The sequence below is a fragment of the Labrus bergylta genome, chromosome 16, assembly GCF_963930695.1.
Source record: "Labrus bergylta chromosome 16, fLabBer1.1, whole genome shotgun sequence".
Taxonomy (NCBI): domain Eukaryota; kingdom Metazoa; phylum Chordata; class Actinopteri; order Labriformes; family Labridae; genus Labrus; species Labrus bergylta.
The window spans coordinates 13,251,250-13,276,134 of record NC_089210.1 but is presented as its reverse complement, the minus strand read 5'-3'; the positions used below and the strand labels follow the sequence as shown (position 1 = coordinate 13,276,134).

General features: G+C 39.4%; 1 protein-coding gene across 1 annotated transcript; it reads left to right on the top strand.

Annotated features, from left to right (window-relative positions):
• The first annotated feature begins 1,386 nt into the window (after nucleotides 1-1,386).
• On the top strand, nucleotides 1,387-6,356 carry LOC136183056 (uncharacterized). The gene is made up of 4 exons (XM_065964871.1): nucleotides 1,387-1,457; nucleotides 2,198-2,540; nucleotides 3,295-3,587; nucleotides 3,671-6,356. The coding sequence occupies exons 2-4, from the start codon at nucleotides 2,228-2,230 to the stop codon at nucleotides 3,857-3,859; spliced, it is 795 nt and encodes a 264-aa protein (XP_065820943.1). The 5' UTR covers nucleotides 1,387-1,457; nucleotides 2,198-2,227; the 3' UTR covers nucleotides 3,860-6,356.
• The last annotated feature ends 18,529 nt before the right edge of the window (nucleotides 6,357-24,885 follow it).

Below are 24,885 nucleotides of genomic sequence, written 5' to 3'. Positions count from 1 at the left end.
CATGATTTAGTTGTGTGGTGGTCAGATACTAACTTAAACATCTTCTCTCTACAATGCGAGTGTATTGAATATTACTCACTGCTCCATTTTTGTTGGTATGACAGTGACACTGGGAACTTCAACACCATGGCACAAATGATATTCACTTCCCACATTGAATGATGGTCTTATGTTTTACTTTTACTTTTTACAAAGTTCGCTTGACATAAGGGTTTGTTCTATATTTATATATGTTGTATTAAAAACACACACAATAGGCTATATATAAATAAAACACAGCGTAGGCAAGTTAGTAGACCTAGTAACTATAGAAAATAATAACGTTCATTCATGATAGAAACTCATTAATTTAGTTCATTACTTTTTTTCATTACCTATGAGGTTACAGCAAACACTCACAATTAAATATAGCCCTTACAGCAATTACTGATTACACATAGGCGATATTCTTCACACTTCCACATATAACTTGTCTGCAATCGCTTGCCAAGCTGCTCGTCTGGCCTTTGCTGATGCAGAGGTGTTTGATTTGGCTGTTTATATGGTCTTGAAGTTTTCATATTCTTCCATGATAGTTTGCTGTTCAAGTTGTGTAAAAAATGTTGCGCTTTCCTTAAAGGTCCCATACTATGCTTTTTCTGGTTTTACATATATGCCGTTTAGTGTCCTGTGCATGTTTAGGCACATCTATTTGCAAAAATTCCAAGTCCGCGGAAACGCAGCTTCTCCTACATCCTCCTGTTAGCTGTAGCATTAGCTGCATGTAACGCTCGGTTCTAGCCCCCCACGATAAAAATGTGTCAGTCCGACGTCATTGTCAGTGTGAGATCACTGATCTAAGCCCATTACCTCGTTGTGGCAAGCCCTGCAGCTCATGTTGCACGCCCGTTAACTTCTGTAGCACGCCCACGATATGCCGTAACCTGCATAGGGGGGTTATGCACATTTATCAAAGAGTTCATTATACTGTCGGATTTCCCAATCACCACAACATATCTCCCTCTTGTATCAGAAGACACTTTTTCTACTTGAAACTCTCCTTGCTGATGTCCGTGATGAGTGAAAAACTTCAGATGATGTCAATTTACTTAGCTTTTCATGATAATATTGATTAAAGTGCATGTCTTGTAAGAAAGCTATATCCCCTCCCTCTTTTTTAAGTTGGTGAAGTTCTTTTTTAGATCTGATTCTTCATTAGTCACTATACATTTAGTATATATATATCAGCCATTACTGAGCAATAGTGTGAGACCTAAATCTGCTTTGAAAGACTTGACACCAAGATGCTAAGCTCTGCTTTGCATTGCTGCTTGCAGGATTTACATGTGAATCTAAATTTACAAGACACAGAGTGAATATCAGGGAAGTTTTGCTCATCCTCATGAAATGAGCAGTTCACAGATCGACTGAGACACACCAGTACCTCAAATCCAAGAGATTCAAAACTTTCATCCAAGGTAAGTGCGGCCTCCAGAAAGACTGAAGGAGCTCGGGGTACATTTCCTGCTGGGTTCATGTGGTTTCCACTGGAGATACTTAAAGGCTTTATATGCGATATTTTTCACACTTAAATGTAATAGAAATCAAGTATATTCTCTGAAAATAACTCTGTGAGTCATGACTGTCTACAATGGGTGTAACACCCGAGTCCCACTGTCTGTGATGTTTTCTGAGTTTTCCGGCCGGGACGGCCGGCTGACTCCTTTCCTTGCGTATAAAAGTTGTTTAATTGAGGGACTAGAGAAAAGAAGAATAACATACTGTACTCCCTGATTAACTGTGTACCTAGATCACGCTCATTTCGGGTAAATTTACATGCAGTGTGAAGATACGAGCATAATAAAGTTTCCACAGAAACCTCACAAATTTAAGTTTTCAAATAGAAAAATTTATGTATTTTTAGTTATTCTGCCATAAGGGGAAACTTTTGTCTCTAATAAATGTATCTAATTTTCCTCAACAGTGTTTTTAAGTTGATGTTTCAGCAGTTACAAACTTAGTTGAAAGGCGAAAATGATTCATTTTTCATTTAGTTTTAAAGTTAAATTTGCTAACTTCTGCTGAAATATGCATTCTTCTTACCAAATGTACCTTACTTGCTAGTTCATCTTTACTTTACTTTAACTTTTACCAATCAGCTCATACGTTTCACAATACAACTATAGATGATAATAATAAAACATGCATTTGACTGCAGGTATTTGGAAACTCTTTGCTGGAAAAAATTATGAGAAATATGTGCGTTCTCATCCTCCTGCTGCTGCTCCCTCTTCCTCCGGCAGAGCTACAACTGAGAACTCGTCCCTATATAGGTCCCTATAGAGGACGAAAATCGACGAATTACTACAGAAATACCTGGACGAATGCACAGACCTTCTGCAAGAATAAGTTCGCTGACATGATCACCATCCGAGATGAAGAGGACAACAAGAACTATTACAGTGCTCATGGCTGGATTGGCTTGTACAGAGAGAACTCAACCTTTGAGTGGAAATGGTCCAGGAGAGACGAGGTAGCCAACTTCCTCTTCTGGGAAGACGGTAAGAAGTGAGAAAACATGAATAATAAAGAAAATGAAGACTTTCAGGCTTACAATGGTCATTCTTTTCATTCCGTGTTAATATTAGCAATATCCACTCGTTTATTTACACCTTCAGGAATCAATTTAGAACAGATTTTCTTCCAAAGATATATTGTGAATGGTCTTCTGTGATCATTAATACATCTTTGGGTACAGAAATCTGACTTCTGTAATGTTAACATTAATGTCACTACTGGGGCAAGATGGCTTTAATTTGAATGTCTCTAAATACAGTTTTAGTACCTTACTGCAAATTATTTTTTATAATTACATAGATCAGTGTGTTTGGCCTTTAAATGAAAAAGTAAAAAAGGAGCAATTTCTTAAGATAGACGGATAAATGTAATTAGTAATTGCTCACTCTTGAACCAACTACCGTCAGCCATAGAGGTCTTATGGATGACTTTTCCCCAGAGAAATGCTCCCTGGGAAAGCTCATGTGTGGATGATTGTCAGCCATTGTGTGTTTACTGCATGTGATATTCTTTCTCCCAGGATTCTACTTTTACTTAGTGTAACCTCACCTGCTGCATTGATGTCAATAAACCTTAAACTATTGTAGTTGTCAGATATTTCACATGAAAGAGTGCCTTTACATTTCTGTATAGACACAATACACCAACAATAACCTTGGAAATTGTAATCAAAGTTTCAACTGCACAGAAAATTAAATAGAAATTGGAATTCAGTCAATAATCTGTTATATGTTGCAGATCTTCCAGATGATGGGGGGAACTGTGCGTATAAGAAGAATGGAGAGCTTGGATGGCGCAGAACTTCCTGTGTTGGCTATCATTATTATTTGTGTCAAGACGAAAAACTGGTTCTTGTGAAGGAAGAGAAGACTTGGGAGGAGGCATTGATGCACTGCAGGGCTCTTGAGGCGGCAGACCAAAGTAAGCCAGCCTCTGCCTACAACAACTACAGGTATGACATGGCAACCCTGCTCACGCCAGATGACCACAAGTTTGCACAAGAGAAGTCACACAATGCTACGACTGATGAGGTAGGGCAGGTTTCATAACTTATATTTTGTGCATATGAGGAACTACTGCTCTGTGTTTACATATTTCTGTTAATTGTTTGTAGGTTTGGACGGGCCTTCGCTACCTGGCTGGTTATTGGCTGTGGGTGGGTGGAGAAGACGTTAACAACAAGGATCTTCAAAGTTGCACCGTTGACGGCTTCTGTGGCGTACTCCCAAAGGAAGGCAGTGAATTCTACTCCATTAGATCGTGCCATGAGAAACGAAACTTCCTCTGTTACAAGAAGCCTTAAACAAATCCTACTCAATGAACCCCTGACTTAAAAGAAGTCCACCTCTTCCTCTCAGGTTCATGTTTCAATTCTGTGATCAAGCTCTCTCTGCGTAGTCAGGGTCAGGGGAGTGTCCAGACTTTTCTGACTGGGGTGGCCCAACGGGGGCGCTGACTTATATAGTGGTGGACTGAAGTGTGATGTGCACCTTTTCAAACCTCACCAATCATTTCTACTTTATAAAACAAGATAGCAGAAACATTAGAATAGTTTTTTAATGACAGAAAAATAAGATTTATATGTTTTAAAGTAAAAAAAATAAATACATAAAGAAGTACACGCAAACTCCTGTAAAGTCTAACTTGTAATGTTTTTTTTCCTACAAATGGTCAGTTAGTTCATTACAAGTGAGACAGTGCATTACTTTCCCATGCACTGGTCTTATGAAACAGATGTGCAACATTTTTATTTAAAATTCAAGTAAAAAGAACATTTGATACATTAATATGTGAAGAAAACTAATTTACTTTTTAAAACAGCCCAAAAACATTCCTAATAGCTGGTTTTAACATAAGCAAATAGCAAATCAAACTTTAGGATTTTTGGGGTGGCACCCCTCTGGCCATCTCCCTGGTCAGGGGGTTGCCCTTTTTCCTTGTTGTATCACCTGAAAATACAATGAAATTGATGATGTAAAATACTAAATTAAAACTTTTAATAGCTGAAAAATATATATACAACCATAGTTGTCTTAAGTTAATCATTTCATATTCAACAATGTGTTTTAGATTTTCTGTTAACTTTCCTTCACATCCAACTTAGAGCTCTCTAATCAGAATTGTCAGTCAAATCAACAGTGTCTTGCTCAAGCACCATCTTCGGTGTTGAAAAATGAAGCCGTTAATCACAATAAGGCACGTAGCTGACCTGATTGACAGGCAGACGCAATGTAACGATTTGTTAAGAGGCTTAAAATCCGCCTCAGCTCCAGCTCTTAGTCTGTCGTTAGGTTGACTCAAAGTTAGGAAAAGACAGCATTTCCAGCATGACTACTGTTACTGCAGGGGGCTTTAACAGATGTGACATCACTCAGGCTTTGTTCATTAATATTTACAGTCCCTGGTCCTACTGCAGATCTGTTGAACCTCAACATGTATCATGATAAAACAAGTCACAGCACTTAATTGGACCTCGAACCAGTTCTCTGTTGGCTGAAATTTGTGGGAGATAATCTGTTGAGCCTCTATTGGCTGTTGTTCCAGCTGCTGTGGACTGAACAAAGCTGAGTTGTAACTCTAAGTAAGAAAACATTTTAACTCAACTTTAAATATACATTTTTTTTACATGTTAAAAATACTTTCAAATTATTTAAGTGTGTTAATATAATCAGTGCTATCTCAATATGCTTTTCTGCCATCTTTTCTACGACATATAAAGACGAGGGGGCCATTTGGGGATATGAGACCATGTTACTTCTTAAGCCACTTTTTGATGAATTTAGAGCTTCAGTGAGGACTTTCTCTCATTATGAAACAGACTGAAGTCCATAGCAACAAGTTTGACTATATTGTCATTTTTAATGCCTGCACCACTGCTGTGGGGGTAGGAATCAGAACAGATGATTTACAGCAAGCTGAAGAAACATTAGTTTTAATTTTCTACAGCAAATAATCACACTCGGAAATACTTTTGAAAAACAAAAAAAGATATTTTGTTCGAAAAGAAAATGTTGCATGTCAAAATAAAGATGAGCAGAGAAATACTACTGCTATGACCCTAAGGGGCGCTAGAATTGACACAATCTGCACGTTCATCAGAGGAGTTTTTCCTTATTTGGTTTTTGATGACAAAGAAAAAGAAACATATCATTGTTACCTTGGCTATAACAACTAGAAACTATAGGCAGCCTGTGCTATTGTTTGTGTTAGCAATATATATAAAAAGTGTGCGAATATATGTATGTTTGTGTAAAACTGCTATACTTGCAGTTCCTAAATGTAATGATTGCAGTGATGATGGTAACTGCCGTGTGCACTTGTGTGAAATAAATAAAGAAATCTTCAGAAACAGGACACAAAATGTTCAGGTAGATCTCATGTTTGTTGTGGGAGTTTTTTTGCATCCTGACAATGCCCGCTGAAACGTAAGTGGACAATAAAACACTAGAAACTGAACCCAGAACCCTTCTGATAGAAAATCCCAGTCCTGTGTTTACAGATAATGCAGAATATGTTACTTTCATTTAAGATTAGCAAATGACTGAAACATTTCCAAAACCTGGTATTTTAAGGACAGGTGCGTCGCCTTCAAATTGGTGGGGCTGGACCATACTTGATATTATTTAAAGGGGACATATAATGAAAATCCACTTCTACAGTGTCTTAGAACATATATTTGGGTAACCTGAGTGTCTACCGACTCACAAAATGTAAAATAAATCCATCCAGTCCTTGGTTTGTGGTCTGCATAAGTCTTAAAAAAAAAAAATACTCAGTTTCAAATTTGCTCAGTTTGTGATGTCACAAGCTGGATTCTGGTAAAAAAAAAAATACCCTCCCCTCCCCTGGTATCTCCACCCATGGACTCCATCCCCAGCCTAGAACCAAACTTTTGTGCAGGTCAGCCATTTTTATTCTTGCTACAGAGGACTGATGTCTTCTGGAAAAACTCAGGGGGGGCTCGTTGCATTTAAAGAGACACACACACCAAAACGGAGCGTTCTGAGGGAGCTGGTTTATACAGGGTCACAAACCTCCTCTGGTGCTTGATTCATTTTATATTTTGACCAAAGCACAGCACAGGTGTTTCATTTAGACCACAGGGGAATGTGTGAAAAGGTGGAAAAGGGGTTTAGTATGTCCTCTTTAAAATCTATCATATGTTGTAATGATAAATTATGTGAATAAAAACTAGACTACTTATTTTTCAACTTGTTTGCTTTGTGTTGAATATGTAAGCTGAAATTGTTCTTTAGGTTTATAAAGTGTTGTTTATTGCTTTTGATTTAACTGCTTTTTATTTCAAACACCTTCAATATATAGGCCTATACATGTTATTTCTTTGACCATGTTAAGTGATTTCCACTCACAGGCTTTCAGTTTTGAATGAAGTGTCTTAATGTGTGTGGTGTGCAAAACACTGTGTGTAGTTATTGGTATACTTATGCAAAACTGGGCTGACTTCCTTCAATCACTCTGTATCATTTTTATTTTAACTGTGTAAGCAATTGTAAAAAACTGTAATTTCTAAAAAAAACAAAACAAACATTGGGAAACATGCTGTAACTCCCCAAAAGTGCCACCAAGGGGCGCTTCATTAAGTCAGTTATGAGACTTACTCCTCCTGGCTCAAAAGGCTTTCTCCTCTGTGAAAATGAGCTTTCAGCTTCGAGGTTGAGCCTCTATGTGTTCTTGCAGGGTTCAATAAACCATTATGCTACTGCAGACGTGCTGAGATATACCTGTGACCATCTGCTTTGTTTCAAATGTTGCTATAGCTTGTACGTCAAAGCACTTTGTAAATATTTTGTTGAGTTTTACAAATGAATGTCAGATTCCAGATTTGAGGTATATTATTTTGTATGTATCGTATGGAAGGTGTCCTCTTGCACTTTGGAGATTATAAAACTAATGAGTACTTGAGTTTTACATATTATTCACCAAATTAGTAGCTTCCCTTATTGGCACACTGAAAAGCACACTCTCTTTTTCTTATAACAGAACAAAAAGACTGATTTCCCCCCTACTGGCCCATTAACAAATAACAGATTTAACTTAAAGCATAAAATAAAGAATGTGTGATCCAGGAAAATAGGCACTCCATGTACAGAGGCTGTAGCCCTCGAGGCGTTCAGTTCGGGTTCAAATCCGACCTGTTTGCCACTCTCTCCCTCCCTGATTTCCGACACTATCCACTGTCCTGTCTCTACAATAAAACCGCTCCGTTCAGCTTGTACATGTCTGTCTGTCTGCCTGTGTGTGTGTGTGTGTGTGTGTGTGTGTGTGTGTGTGTGTGTGTGTGTGTGTGTGTGTGTGTGTGTGTGTGTGTGTGTGTGTGTGTGTGTGTGTGTGTGTGTGTGTGTGTGTGTGTGTGTGTGTGTGTGTGTGTGTGTGTGCGCTTTGGTCTGGATAAAGACAGAGTTAAGAATTAAAATCCAGTGAGCAGAAAACCACAATACTGAAAGTAGACTCTTCTTCGTGTGATTACTTACTGCAACATAGAATTACATGAGGCTGGTCTGTTGGGTAGGATTGGTCAAAGTCTGGCCCACGTCTTGCAAAAAAGTACCCATAATGCACCACTCTCCCTCTCTGTGGTGACCTGGCTGCTAGTTTGCCAGCTGTTTCAGCATCACAGCAGTAGAAAAGAGTACACGTGTATACCCAATGGGTAACAGTAACATCCACCAGAGGGCGCTTTGCATTGAAAGAGATCCAGCTGTAGGACCCAGAGAAATTGTCATCTAATCTGACTTTAAGGGTCCTCACATCTGTACACAGATATAACAGAAGAAAAACAAGAAAATAATAATGATTATGATGCTTATGCAGATGTAAAAAAAAAAAAAAAAAAGCATGGACTATATTTTTATGGCACAGGTCACAAAGTGAGACAAGTTCAAAGAGCTTTAAAGAATAAACGATTTATAAAGATGTTAACTCATACAAACGGAGATTCAATAGCAAAGACCAACTTGAAATGAACAAGGTTCGAGGGTTGATGGTAGGGGTGTAAAGGTCGAGAGATGAAGGGATGAAGGTACTGTAAGGTTTGAGAGATGTGGGAGGGGGGTAAGGGTGAGAGGGATGAATTGATTGATTAGATGAGTGTCAGTCGATGTAGTATACGACGTGAAGAAACCAGAGGGGTCAAGACTTTGGATGGAGGAGCTTTCTCTTAGTTGCTGTCTTTATGGAGCCTCCATGGTTCCTGTATTTAGAAAAAGAGAGAAGTGAAGAAACTTTGAGGGTTTTTCTTTTTTTGGGGGGGGGGGAAGGGAAATCAGCGTCAGGAGTGATAAAGGCGTGCTTAAATTCATATGAGACAGAAACGGGTTGTGTTTGAGGCATGGTCTACGTTCCTGAACCAAGTTATACAAACTTTATTTAGAAGAAATACATACCTATATAATACAACAAACAACACTACTATCAAATTAAATTAAGTTGATTAGAAGGGGATGTCCAATCTGCCTTGTGTATAATTACTGACTGAGAGAATGCAGATTTTATGGAGCTGTGGTTAAAGGTGAACTTGCATTGTTCTTGTCAAAGGATCTTTTGTATTGAATGTATTGAAGCTGAACCACAAATACAATAGTAGTGTTTTTTTGACTGGGTAGGGTTATGGTGACTAGATGCCAACAAGCAGAATGCTGGACAAAGATAATGTGTGTGCAGGACAATGTGGGATGTGTTCCTTAATGCAGAAAGGTTCTGTCGCTTATATAGCAATATGATGCCCAAATAACTCTAATAAAAAGTACCACTTCAATTGAAACCATAAACTGATAACTATCAACATTGCTTTACCACATTTTGATTTGGTTGCACACTATATGCAGGTTGTGCCTACAGTTTCTCCTCAGAGGCAGGTGCAAGCACATCTGTTATTATGGCCGCTGCTTTTGTACCTCAACGGGATGTTTTTTTTTGCTATTTCTGCGTCTGGTAAAATGACTGGCGCCACAGTCTGTTGACCTGTATAATTGCAAATGCTACAGTGTGGTAGATGTTAGTTATTTTAGTTGCTGTTACCTTATCTGTTGGGCAATCCTCTTTTGGTTTCATGAGGAATATATCCATAGAGCAACATTTCTCTCTAAAATCATGAAGCAGTTAAAAAGTAATACCTTACACAGAATTCCGATTATTTCATCAAACTAGTATAATGCTTCACCTCTGATAACAAAAGTTTTCCACTGAAAAATGAAACAGAAAAGTATTACAAGCTTGTACATTCTTAACAATTGTTGGGACTAAAAGAACTAGGGTTGTTTTTAGTTTTGTTTTCAATTTGTTTAACTTCAGGAGAGAATAAGGGACTGGAGCATTTGGTCATGAATTGCTAGTGAAAAAAATAATCTTGATGAAACATAAAGCGATGAGAGTCAAATTGTTTAATCAGTGTTATAGCTTATAATATATTGAGAGAGTTAGAGTTAAGCCAGCATAGAGTTAAGAAGGATGAGTCTCTACTTGTAGATGAAATAGGCTGCATCGCATGGCCATGAGCACGCAGCACATTACGCTGAGAAAGTTCATTTTCAGTTTGAATACACAGTTGCAGGTAAAAATATTTAACAGTGAAAAGTTGTCGACGGTTGTTATCCAGTGTCACACGTTATGGCATAATGTGAAGGATATCACACTGGTCACTCACTGAGCGTGGGGAGATAATCATCTCAGTGCAGTGTCAGGTGTGCGTGTGACTGATTGGACCTGATTTGGTCAAGGTGTGTTAAGGTTATATATTCCCTTGAGTTGCAGCACTCTTTGCTGCCTCAATTGTCTCACCATCAGAGATCGTGAGAGGTTCTCTCTGTGTTTCTTGCGTCCTCTAGAAGTGTGGGATTTTGCATAAGCACCACTTGACTTTCCTATGTGTGTTTACTTACCATTTCCAGCTGATCTAAAAGTGAAGGTTTGGGGTGCTGGGAATTTCTGACCCAGCCTTTTGGTTTCTTTATAAACACAGGCCTGATGGCCTTTGTGTCCAAGCTGTTTTTCGGGTCTCCACTTTAATTTAGTTTCTTGTCAGCTGCTCGGCAGCTGTGGTTTTGTTTCTAGTCTTGTTTTCATTTAGAAAAAAGAGCCTTGTTGTTTGGCTATTAACTTTTAGTTTTTTTGTCCCGTCCTATTTTATTGCTTGAGATTTTAGTGGCTATCACTCTGGGATAACGTCCAGATGTCCAGAATTTGCATCCCACTCTCCCAAATCCTCACATGCAGCATAATATTTGAAGTTTTGTATCATACTTATACATCAACACACACTTTACATGTCACTATGTGAAAGATATGACAAGGAATCTTAACGTGTTTTCATTGGATGTTTTTATTGTGAAGCAGATCTTTTATGTTTAAGCTGAGGAGTGCTTATGTTTAACATACCATACTACAAATTGTACTGTCGGTGTGTCATGCAGTGTGGGACTCCCACTGGTCTTGGTCTTGATCTTGACCTGATGTCAGTCCTCCAGAGTCCTGGTCAGGACACATTCTGCTCGTGGTCATGACTTGTCCTGGGTTAAAGTAGTCAAGTAGTCTAGATTATAACACTTCCTATAGTGTGTTTAAACAGTCACCCTTTCCTACCCTTCCATATGCTATACCTACTGTACATTCTTCAAAATGGCTTCTGTGACCCAGGTTTTCCAGTAAATTTGGAAAACACACACACACACACATAAATACAGTATGTATACTTATACTCTATGACCCATTTACTTATAAATTTAATGTTAAAGTCTTCATAAGCATGTTCTTGAAAAGAAGCAGTAACTGTAATTACATACCTCATCTCCTCACTCTGAGGCTAACCTGTTTTGTGTGAGGATGGCCTGTAAAGATCTCTGCTTGTGTGTAACCCTCAATCACCTGCAGTAGGCCTGTCCAGGCCTGTCGCTGTGTGTTTATATAGGCAGAGGTCAAACCAGTGCAACTTAACAGGCCTACGTGTGTGCGCGTGTGATTGTGTGTGTGTGTGTGTGTGTTCTAAAGTCTGGGTGGTCATAGAGTCCTTCTGTCCACGTTAAAATGAAGACAAGTAGAGTTTTAAAGTGACTAGCTACTGAAATGAATGTTGCCTGAAGATTGTAGGAGAGGAAGGGGTGGGACACCATCAGAAAGAAAAGAAGCTCATGAGAGCAGAGAAACAGAGAGAGGGGGAAAACTGTGAGGAGAAATGTGCTGGAACTTGAGGTATGCTGGAGGCAGGCACAGACAGGCTGCCTGAGCAAAGTATAGAAAGCTGTGTCTAGAAAGCCATTCAGATTTTAGATTTCTTGACTTCCTTGAATGCACCAAAAAAAAGATTATTGAGCCGTACTTTATTGAAAAAAAAAATCTGTTTCTTCTTCTGGTTCATAATGCTGAATAAAGCCGGAGGGAAATTACGTTTATTCTGCAGATAAACCTTGAGGGGCAAACTTTGTCTATTTCAGTGAACTGAAGAGAAAACTTTTGCCGTTTACTCTGCTGGTTATACTGGATTACAAAGTCTGCCATCATTCCCAGAGGCATATACTGTATCATTCATCAGTGGGTTCAGAGAATGCTGTTTCAGTTACCATGTCTTTAATGCCTTCATCTTCATTAGCATTATTTAGCTATCGTTATTACAGACTAACATAGCAGTGACAGACACAAAGCATCCTTCATTTTTCGTGCATGAGTAGATGTAACAGATCAAATTTCTGTTAATCATTATGGACAAGATAAGACAAGAACACAAACGTAAAGTCAGACGTGTCAATGGAACCGTAACAGAATACTGGATTGTTGCTTAAACATTTAAAGGGATACTTCACCCGTTGAAACATTAATCTGTATTGACATTGGGTCATGTATGTAGTAGAAATCTGAAATACATTTTGAAGTTGGTGCCTTCTTGGCTGAGAAAAGGCAAAAAGTGTCTTTTTGGCTCATGTTGATGAAAGACACCAAATCCCAGAATGCACAGCACCGCAGGCCACTCCCACTAAGGTCCTATATTTACAGACATATTTACTTCAACACATACGGCCGTTTCCTCAACTGATTCCGAGATTTCTTCCAGAAGGAATTGGCATCTTGAAAATTCCTGGCAGAAAACAGACTCTAAGTCTGTGTCCATAGACAAACAGTGAGAGCACCGACACTACCAGTCCGCCCCAGCTCGAGCCGGCCGGGCTCCTCGTTCTCATCGCCGCCGACATGCAGGCCTTATGTCCCGGCTGCTGAGCTGGCAGCAAAATGGCGATTTTTGCGTCATCGGAAGCTTCTTTTCAGACAAAGATTTCCCATCTCAGGGGAAAATGAGGGCGGGGTGCACGACCATTCAAAAATACTACCAGGATTCTAATAATAAAAAGCTTTATGCAAATGGGTGAAGTATCCCTTTAAGTATTAATTGATGCAGACTATACATTTTTTTACCTTTCTCTATTTCCTTAACTTGCCTTGAAGTGGTGGCAAAACTACTTCTTCACCAAATGTGCAGTTGCTTAAAATGGTTAAATGTATATCAAATAGTTGAAGCTCCTCTGATGAGTGGTTAAGAAACAGACTTACTAAAAAAACAACCAAGAGAATCAGCCAGAAGATTGATTAATTATTTATAACAAATTTAAATTATTGCAAGCAATGTCGCAGAGTGAGTGATAGGAGGAGATTTTCCATCTTATCATTTGTACAGGACAAGATCAGCAAAGATATCAAATGGTATATGGTCAAGGAGATTTTAAAATGAGGTGACGATACTTAGACGGATTTATATTAGAAACATTTTGAATACATGCCCTAAAAAAGCTCTGCACTTATACTCTGGTACTCTGGGCACAGGATCTTCAAGCTATTTCAACCAAATCTTCTAGGAACGATGTCTCAGTCATATGAGTGGTTAGTTGATTTTCGCATTTGAACAGATCAGGCGGTATCACAGGTCACTCATTCCCCTCTGTTTACCGAGAGTTAACGCTGTTGTCTTTCCAAAAGAAGAGGTCCTGAGTCATGAAAGTCGAAGTTCCAGATGTTGGCTTGTGGCTTCAACTTTGTGATCAGGCAAAAGACATGCAACTAGTGAAGGAAAAACACTGATGCAGTGTTAATAAAATTAAAAGTCTACAATTACAATTATTTCTCATTAGATAATTTAAGGACTGCCTTGACACAATGAAGCACATAAATAATAACACATCATATTATGGAAACTCATTAATGCTTGTGAAGCCATTTGGCTCGTTCTTTTCATCCCACATTCCAGGGCAGTTCTCATGCTCCGGGTGAAAAGACGCACCCTGTGAGGGAGGAAAGGAAGGAAGAGAGGGAAGGAGGGAGGTGTACAAACTCAACCTCCACTCAGACACTTTGGATCCGCCGTCACTGAAACCTTTCCCTCATCTGAACTGACGAAGAGGAGGAGGAAAGGGTGATGCGTTTCTTAACTAACTTACTGATGCTTGTGTCTTTTGTCTGGTGAAAACAAACGTTTTGAATTATTCTTCATTTCACTTTAAGTACAGGTACAACTCAAAAATGATGATTTGAACAAGTGAACAGCAGCTTTAAAAATCACTGTTACAATTACAACACTCAAAATAATATTGCTATATGATCACAATATGGAAGTTTCGCAAGTCCCCATTTCCGTCAACCCTTTCTACCACACGTAAACTTTTTTCAACTTTCAAAACTGAAGAACCAAAGTGTCTCCTGAATTTGCACCAATGCCACCAACTAGCAACATGTCCTCACACACAGAGACGTCCACACTGGTTGAACAATATGAAAAACATATCTGTCTTGTCAAAGGGTTTCATTTTGCTCTGAACATGGCACTTACTTGGAAAGGTTTAGAAAAAAATGAATATCATTTGATTGGTGAGATGGTTAAAATATCACCGTACAACTGTAAGAACAAAAAAGGACAATCTGGTGAACATTTGGAAGCAGGGTCAGGACCCAAAAGTGGGTCGTGAAGCCATTTTTAGTGGGTCACGAGTGAGTGCCTGGGAAGAAATAGTGTCAAAAAACTGTACAAAGTTTTTAAAGTTAGTTATGTTGTTTACCTTCTAGTTTTACTGCACAATTTTGCGTTGAACAAATTGATTGGTTGAAAAATATCAGAAACTTGGGGCGTGATAGCTTTAGCGTTCAACAACATGACGCGCTTCTTAATGGGTTGTTCTAAAACTTGATCGGATGTCGTCAGATGCTTCAAACAAGGTGGATTCTGGGGGGAAAGATGTCCTCTTCATCAATGAATAGAGTTATATAATTTAGGTCGTGAAGGCAGATATATTGATTTGTTGCACTTTTTAAATAGCATAAACACTTTAAAATCGCAAGCATTTCCAAGTCATAAGGCTCAAGTCCAAGTGAAGTCACAAGCTATTTGTGTTGAGTTCCAAGTCATTTGACTCGAGTCCACCTCAAATAGATTGTTGTTAAAATCATAATAAGATCAGAATGTACACACATTTCCACAACAAACTGAACTTATGCTCGTTTTTTTATTTTATCGCTGCATTCAAAAACAATCCAGTTAGCACATTATGTCTTCAGAATACAGTGTAGACTTTAAGGGAAGCACAAAGATTGTGTTCCTTTCCTGCTAGGACCTGATGGTGAGTCTGCTTTTTCCATCCTGAGGAGGCAAGGGGGGAGAAGTGTGTGTGTATGTGCATGTGTGCCATGTGTGTGTGTGTGTGTGTCTGTGGCTGTGTGCGAATGTTTCTGACTGGGAGAGCACAAAAGAAGGAAAGGGAAAAATCCCAGAGAGATATATCTTTTGCCCAGAGTGAATCTCAACGTCATCCACAGACAGCCAATCAGAGAGGACCTCCTCTGCCTTTCTGTCAACCCACTTCACCACACACACACACACACACACGCACACACACACGCACACACACTAACATCTGGCCTGCGGATGTTGCTCGCTGAGACACATTTTTAGCAGAGAATCCTCTTTAGTCAGAAAACCCAACTCTCAATTCAGAGACTCTCTAGGCCAAAAAAGCTCAGAAACACACTCTCTCTCACTCACTCACTCACACACACACACACACACACACACACACACACACACACACACACACACACACACACACACACACAGTCACCTGCAGCTTGTGATCCCTCTCTCCTTGTTGTACATAGTTTAATGTAAACTATCCTGCTGAGTCCTGTGTCAGTCAAATAAACACATGCTCTGCTGAGCTATTGGGGGAAATATTTCTGCCCGACTGCAAAGTAACTCTGCATGACGCTGGTCCAGTCAAACACAAAAATGTGCTTGATATCTTTTTGTTTATTTTGACACATAAGCTGATTATTCAAGGACAATTGTTGCAAATAAAAAATATCCCTCAGGTCGTTGCTGTCTGTGGCACTCAGACCTAAGCCCACTTAATTCAATTTCCTAAAAAAACAAGTCACTCACTGAAATGTTTTTTTTGGCCAATATACCTCAGAAAGGTGTATGTTACAGTTTTTGAGAACTATTTTCGATACATATGGGCGGCTGTGGCTCAGTTGGTAGACGAAAGGTTGACGGTTCGATCCCCAGCTGATACAACATGTCCGATGTGTCCTTGGGCAAGACACTTAACCCCGCATTGCTCCCGCTGCTACTGTGGCGGTGTGTGAATGGATTAGTGTTGTACTTACTCTCTGATGTACGTCGCTTTGGATAAAAGCGTCTGCTAAGTGAATTGTAAGATTGTAACATATTGATTCAGATGCACGGATTAGGTTTGTTTGTTGCACAGGGAAACACTTAGAAACTTTGTTGCATCCACAAAAAATGGCAATTATAAAACTAAATGATAAATTGTTACAGAAATAAAACTGCACATTTTGCATATATATTATATCTTTCACTGATATTGATATATGACTATATCAATATAGAGATGTAGTTTCCTGTCAATGTGAACTCTTACTCTTATTTTTCCTTTCATTTGATATAATAATACTAAAGATGGACAGTAAAAAGTTGAATCTATAAAATGTTGCTGCAACCAAATATCCTATTGAGTTGTTTCTAAATGATTCACAGTTCATATGCATGATAATTTAGGGACATATCACCTTCTAAAGCAAAACAGCTGTCTGACAATAACTGACAATAAGAAAAAAATGATGGGTTGAGTTTGTGGTATTAATTGTGAAGGACTATGTTCACACTGGTAAACTATCTAACTGTTACATTTTATTGAAAAAAAGATGGAGCTGCATTGAGCGCTGCAGTGTTTAGTGATTCCACTTATGAAAAGGGTTTGATCTGTTTCTTCTGAATGTGTTGATTATGTGAACTTTATGTGTATTGTATGCTGTCAGCCAGAACGTGAGTTACCGACAGCATTTTATAGTGTTTTGTTCTGCCTCTTTTCCCCTTCCATCTGGAAACAAGCCACCTCCTTTTTTTTCTTTTAAACCCACCCATCCTCTTCTTAACTCCGCCCCCTTGGTTGCACCATGGTTCTACCTTCAGCTGCCCCTCCCTCTCTCTTCCCCAGACACCCCAATTTCTCTTCACTTTTTTCCCACATAAAGTGAGTTCTCCTGTTAACCAAGTAACCCAGTGCGTTGCCTCTACCTGTTCCACCACCAGTTCATCTGTCCACCAGTAAGACCAGTAAGACCAGTACTAGTCCCAGTAAAGTAGCAGTTTTGAGATGCTGCAGGGTTCTAGGATCTGTGTGTATGAATGGGAGTTCTGGTTGTGGGCGTGAAGTCACACAGAGTGACCACCAGGGGCCGCCAGGACAATTCTGTCAGTAAAAGTAGAGCTGGGGAGATCCCAGGTAGGCCAACAGCTAAGTCTACAAACAGCTCTGATCGAAGGACTCTGCATGCTCTATTGTAACAGTCATAGGCACATGAAAGCTCTTACTAAAAACAGCTGGCTTGATCAAAAACGTATGTTAAAAGACGGGATTGTAGCTTCTTGTGTGTTGAGGAGAAAGCCAAGGGAAAATATTAAAGGCCTGATGAACCATCACTTCAAGTATACTACTTAAGATGGGCAAAGTGCTCATTGGATATAACTGAAGTTTCAAAAAGCAGTCCAGGTCAATCTGAACTGAAATTGTCAATGGTTAGCACTTCCTTATTGTGTAACAGTTTTTTTTTATGATTGCTTACTCACAATTAAAAATCATAATTTTTAAAATCATAATTTTTAATTGTGGCGCGCTGGTGGTGCAGTGGTTAGGACGCGCGCCCCATGTATTGAGGCTGTCGTCTCGAGCGGGAGGCCCGGGTTCGCTTCCACCCGTGGCCTCCTTCCGCATGTCATTCCCCACTCTCTCTCCCTGGTTTCCGACTCTATCCACTGTCCTGTCTCTGCATTAAAGGCACAAAAGCCCAAAAAAAAAATCTTGAAAAAAAAAAAAAATCATACAGTTCATGAGATTTGACACTCAAGGGGCAAAACATAAACCCAGATTACACACCGTGTTCTGCAAAACACCACACACACTTGTTTACATTGCACATCATTCCAAACGGTCACTGAAACAACACACTCAATAAGCAATCACCTGAACTCAAAATGCACAATTGAAGACACATAAAAAGTATCAGATCACATCAGAAAAGAGGACATGAACACAGGAGTCAGGTTTGCTCTTTGGTGTGCAAAACAATGGATAACAGTTTTGGAGAACGAGTTGGAGGAAGAAGTGTTCCAGTGAGAGTAGAATGAGAAAGAGGAGCTAGAGGAAGATGAGACAGAGAAAAAGGAGCAAGAGATCACAGGGGACATGGGGTATGTCCCATTTAAAGGGCTGCAGCCTTCGCAGTGTGCATTTGAAAGCTGATTACGTCACAGTGGTACGTCGAAAGTGATTTGATTTGAAATAGGCTCCTTGTAAATGCGGCCGTCAAATGCCTCCTTCTTCCCCCACCAATGAAGGATCCGCCCTGTGCATCCCTCATGGCCCAACATATTCATTGCATTTATTTATTTTATTTTAATTTTTTGATAAATCTTTATTTGTTAACAAAGTCAAGTCAACAAAATATTCCGAAGTCTAATCAGGAATTAACCTATGTAGGCCTATAGCTTTTCACCAAAACTTAATAAATTACCAAGTTAAGTCTTCACACATTAAATTTGTTTTTATGAAGTTTGTCAGCTTATTCATGAAGATGAAGAACATTACATCATAAATCATGAATCTACATTTATGGATTAGGTGTTTGGCCTTTATCCTTCATCAAAACATCCAAATGAATGTTTTTATATTCTAAATGATGTGCCTGTCCTTCTCAGAGAACCTATTTTAAATCAAGCCCCATGCATGTTTAATACTAAAGTTTTAAAATCAGTGTACAAATGTTTTTTTCTTTGTCTAAGAAACACATTGAATTGAATATAATCATACATCATCTTCAAAACAGGTTCTTCAGCTATAGGTAAATACATAGAGAGAGGTAGCTGGTTCTCATTTTTTAATACTTTCTGTAGAGTTTTCTCTTTTTGCTCTTTAATGGAAGAATAAAGACTCTCTAACAGCAAATTAAATAGACCTGACGTGTTTTTCACTATTGCATTAAACACAGTTGCTGGCCCTGTTTGTCAAAAAACTCAACTCACACACAAAACTCTCATCTTCCTCTTTCTCATCTTCCTCCTTCTTCTCTTTCTCATCCTACTCATACTGGTTAGTAGAAATTATAAAAAGGTTCCTAGATTTAGGACAGCTATGTGCAGTTGGTGAAGAGTTCATATTACTGATGGTAAAGATTCTTTTTTTTAAATGTGAGCTGCTTTGTGCTTGTTTTTTTGTGTGTGGAGTTTTGACAGTTTTAGTTTAAGGAACTGTGTTTTTGAAACCATGAAAAACTGTAAAAGGTAACTGCGATGCTTTTGATATTGTGTCAACGCTTCATTTTCTGTTGTGAAGATATGAGACAAAAATATACACAGAGAGGGTGACACAGTGAGAGAAAACCAAACCCTATAACTGTGTGTGTGAGTGTGTGTGTGTGTGCGTGTGTGTGTGTGTGCATGTGTGTGTGTGCGTGTGCGTGTGTGTGTGTGTGTGTGTGCGTGTGCGCGTGTGCGTGCGTGTGTGTGTGTGTGCGCGTGCGTGTGCGTGTGTGTAGTCCTCTGCAGTTCTCATCAGCTCAGATTTCAGAACCTTTGACTTCTATGCACCACAGCAACCAATGGAAGGACACCTATCTGGGAATGGACCAATCATCACCACTCGGTTCAGATGAACCGCCCACTTCTTTCAGCTCCACCCTGTAGCGGTCAAAGGACCGAGGATGTCATCTGCTGCAGCTCAGAGGCTTTTCTCTCAAAGTTGAAAAACAACCAGCTAACTCTGGTAGCAAAACAAGCCCCAAAAAAGTTTCTGAAGAGGGAGACTAAACTTTTTCTTGATTACCAAAAACCTTAAAGCATGAACATGCACAAAGTATAGAATATATATATATAAATATAGAATAATTAATAAGGGATGATTCATTATTTAAGGGATTTTTTTGATGTCCTAGAATTCAAAGCCAGGTGCTGAATAATGATGTGCTAAGAGTACCGAAATGGTGAAGCTTTTACAGTAAAAGATTAGCATAAAAGTACATTAGAAAAAAGCTAACAGTTATCTTTGGTGTGTGACAGTCATGGTCAAATGTAGGTCTTGATGCACTTCCTAGCAAATCACAATTTAAGGGAAAGGGTGAAAGAGATTTGGTCAGTGTTGCTATTGTCATTTCTGGTGGAAGCTCAATTTGGTATTAATGTTTAAAACGAAACAACCCTAATGATAACCGAATTAGGTTCAAGAATTGGTCTTTGCTTTGGTGATACTGGACACTTGCGGAAATAGAGATTTTGACATGAAATGCAAGCCACGATTTGGCTTTATAGTATTAAAAGAACTGTGAACACGGACTTCCTGAAGTTTCCCACAAATTGTAGTCACAAAACATTTTTTACATGTCAGATTCTGTACAGATTGCACAAATTAGAATTAACATGTGAATGAGTGACTTTGAGGTCACTGGTAGAGGGATTGTGTTACTTTCTCCCTGTTTTCACTTTCCACGCTGTGCTAAGTTACCTGCTGGCGCATCTTACAAATATGAGAGTGGTGGTGTAAATCTGCAAAAAAATTAAGTGTATTTCCCAAAAACGTAAACTGTTCATCAAAGCTCACTTCCTACACCATGAATAATGAAGCTCACTGCAACATACACTGGATACGATCACATGGAGCAAACAGCTCATCTGAAGATTCACTATTGGGGCACGATGCTCCAATGCTGGATGCAAACTTTACACGATTATACCTTCCTGCTTTTCTGGGGCTAGGCATAGGCCCTGCTGTGTTTTCTTTAAATGTTGAGCTCATCATTGTTTCTTAAAACCTTGGTAATGTTTATTCTTTTTAATGTATGCATTAACCAATCTGCACGTGTTGCTCTCCTGCTCAGGTTTTTGTCCCCACCTGCGGCTCAGAGGGAATTCCTCTAGGAATCATCCAAACTATCTTAAGCTAGAGCATATCTGCTCTCGCTCTCCCTGCCTGGACTGGTTGTAGTCTCATCAGGGGTATTTCCTGACTCTGACCTTTGACCTACTCACTCACTACTCTCTGCATCTATTGCTGTGCAGTGTTTAAGTGTCTGATAATCCCTTAGACTCATCTACAAATTGCCCCAAAAAATACTCCCCATTGCTAAGGATGCCAACATACTCCATCAAACTCTAAAAGCCCCACACCAACAGTATGTAACCATGGGCTGAAATGCTGACATGGTGAAATGCACTTTTGTATTCCTCAAATCTCTATTTTGTGACGTGTTTTTTCTTTCTTTCTAGGTTTGCTTAACTGTTGGTATCCAACCCATCACATAGCTTATGCAATTTGTTGTTTGCTGACAGACAAAAGTGACAAGATGGCAGCCCTATGGCGTACAAAGTCAATAGTGAAGGATGGAGTGTGTGAATGATGAAAGTTGACCCCTGTCTTTAACCCTTTCTCTTTTCAATGGGTTGTAGATTGTAAATTGCAAGGTGGGAAGATTTATCCAAACCTAACTAAAAACCAAATGAAAGTGCAATTCTTAAACAGGGTCGGGTTTTGAACCCCATTTCTTTGGAAAAGCTAGCTTCCTGATGAGGAGAAAAAAGAAAGTGCCCCACCATAAACAAGCAGCTATAAACTACCCTTTTTGCTACCTAAAACCCCAGAAATCCAATTTAAAGCAACACCATAAAACTTCAAAACGTGCAGGTCTAATCCAAGCAGTTCCACCTCGTCATCCTTGTGTGGAGATACAGCCTCTTTATCCATAACCCCCCCCTGCTAACATGGCTAAGTGCTAACAGAGAACAGCAGTGGGTGTAGAGGTGTGCAGGAGTAGGGGGGGGGGGGTTAGTTAATAGGCTTTCAGAGCAGCTAATATGGAAAGAAGGACTGTTTAAAAATTGCTTAGAGGGAGAGAAAAGGGGACGTGAAAAGAGGAGAAGAAAGGGAAGGAAGAGGTGACCTGTGGACCCCCCTAATGTCCTACTGGAAACCGCCAGAGGGGGGCCATTTTAAAACCGCTCCATAAAGACATTTAGGAGTTTGGGGGACGCCAGCGTGGCAACCAGGTAGATGCTGATCTTGTGTGTGTGTGTTTGAGTGTGTGTGTGTGTGTGTGTGTGTGTGTGTGTGTGTGTGTGTGTGTGTGTGTGTGTGTGTGTGTGTGTGTGTTTGTTTGTGCTTGCCCAGGTTCCACTGAGCTGTATTCAAAGATGGCCGCCTTCTGTCGTTGTGGCAAGAGTTAATGTTTGCTCATCAGGACAAATCAAACTTCATAGGCAGGCCTCGTCAGCAAATATTTCCTAATGTAGGCTACATTTTTATGTTCAGCTTTATTTGTCCCTTTGTCCTTTCTATCCAGTTTTCGTTTGGGTTGTAGCCTTCACTCATTGCATCTGAGATCTCACTGTAAACTTTGCAAGCACAACATGCTAAAATCCTTATTAACAGGTCTACACGTAATGAAGCAACAAAGAGCACTGGCATGTTTTCTGGCCTCCTGTCATTTTTACTTGAATGCTCACCTCTTGCAGCCTCTAAATGCTCCACTGTGCTAACCAGGAATATGCTGACTAACTCTGTGTTGGCGCTATGTTCTTTTTGTGCAGGCCTTAACTTACTGGTATGTGTCTGATGCCAGAGCAGCTGGAGTTGCAGGTTCACAAGATCGCAGGAGAACTACAAGATTTGTAGGAACAACGTGCAAACAACATGTTACTTTATCTTTCTGAGGTCGATTTTGTTCCTTTGGTGCCTGTTTTGACACTATGTTGATAAAATGATGGGATATACCTTAAAACATTTATTTATTCATTCATTTTAAATTGACCAGATGCTCTATTTGTTCCCTTGTTTGGCTTCCTGTCCGGGCCGACCTGCTCTGTTCAGCTTGACTCTTGATACACTTGCAGCGGGCTTTCGCTCAGTTCAGCAGTCCAGCTGGAGACGGAAGTTGGTCAGTGAACTTTAATCTTGGTTTAAAAACTAACGTTTTGAATTATCAATGCATAATCACTTTAGTTTTTCTCAATGTTTGTAGCAAGACGGACATGAGTTTCTTTTAACACTTTCCTCTCTCCGTCTCTCTCTCTCTCTCTCTCTCTCTCTCTCTCTCTCTCTCTCTCTCTGGCTGACTTTACACAAACAGTAACAACCCAATAAGAGCTTCTGGTTTCTCAGGAAGCAGTAAACCCCCCAGGTATCCAACCATACTCTCTGCTTCTTCTCCTTGATCTTGGACGTGTAAAAAAAAAAAAACCTGTTGCCGACAGCAACATCAGGCTCAGTGTTAGTGCGTACACACACACATGCACACTCTAGTAAAATCCCTTCCAATGTACTTTAATGGACGTTTAGTGCTAACACAATCATTAAAGGCAGTAGTAGCTGCTTTAGTAAATAGTACATGTATCTACAGTATAAAGCTGAATTAATCTTCAGTAATTGATATCATATTAATGTTATGTACTTTCCGATTTCCCAGATTTCCCAATCATGTGTTTTCTTACTACTTTTTATATAAAAAGTCTAGACACTTTGATTCAAACCTTTGTATATTTAAAGTGATAATAGCATGATTGTTACTAACCTCAACGCTTTTGTTCCGTACTTACAGGGTGTTTTATAATCACCGCTTAATATTATCGCTTTTTATTAAGAAAGTCTGTCATTTGGTCACAAGGAGTGAAATTCATATCCTTGGTACAGGGGATTCATACGAAACTGTACATGTATGAAACCAAATGTTACTATTCAGTTTACCAATGCTGTTATAATAAATGCTGAAGTTTAACAAATGAGAAGTCGTCATAGTAAATGTAATGTGTTTGACACGGTTACGCAGGGGCCAACCAAGCCGATTCAACTACCATGGAATTTTCCCTACCAATACATTTCTCAGCGATAAAATCTAAAGACTTGAATCTCTGAATTAACCCTGCAGGACTTGTTCAGAAAGCAAGCTGACTGAAGCAGTTAGTTGTCCTTCACAGAGTTTTCCCTACAGTATGTACAGTATGTAAGTGTCAACAGTCAGTAGGACTAATCGAGCAACAGTTATAGCTCAAATAGGAAGCATGTCAGACTCTGCTGGCGATCTGCTCCCCTTTCACCTGGTCAAAGTTGGACTATCTTCTAGTTGACCTTGCAAAAAAGGTTGGCAAGCCACAAACTGTACAGTATGTAGAATAGTGAAAACATAGACACTGTTAAAGCTCTATGGTGACATCAGAAGGCAGATGACAACATGACTTCTGCTGTGCATTTCTTCTGGCTTCAGGGTTAAAAGCCCAATGCAACTGTGCAGTATGCCAAGAACACCTAGACCAGTTTGGGTTCAATTGAGGCATATACATTGATTCCCTACCGATTACAGTTATTCAGTCATTTTAAAAGTCCACTTTTAGTATTGTATTGTGGTCCTTGAATGACCTGCAGTGAATCTAGGAGTAAGCAATGTAGAAATTATTAAACCCATTTATGTTTAATTCTTAAGATCATTGAAGCATTCTTTGCTACAGAAATGATGTCATGTAATATATGAGTAGCTATCTACCCACAGGCTGCAAAAAAAAAATTGCAGAAAACTTCAAAATGTAGCAAGGAATGAGAAAACCAGAAGTGACAGCTGTTTTCGAGTTACAGTATTTCAGTGAAGTTTCCCTTTAATAGAAGAGCACCAGTGGTAGTAATGTTAATAGTAGCGCGGAGAACGTCTGCTTAAACACACACAGTGCCTCCTCTCTCCTCACTGTGCCACTAAATGAAAAGGTTGTGTGCTTTTAAACGCCTCATCACA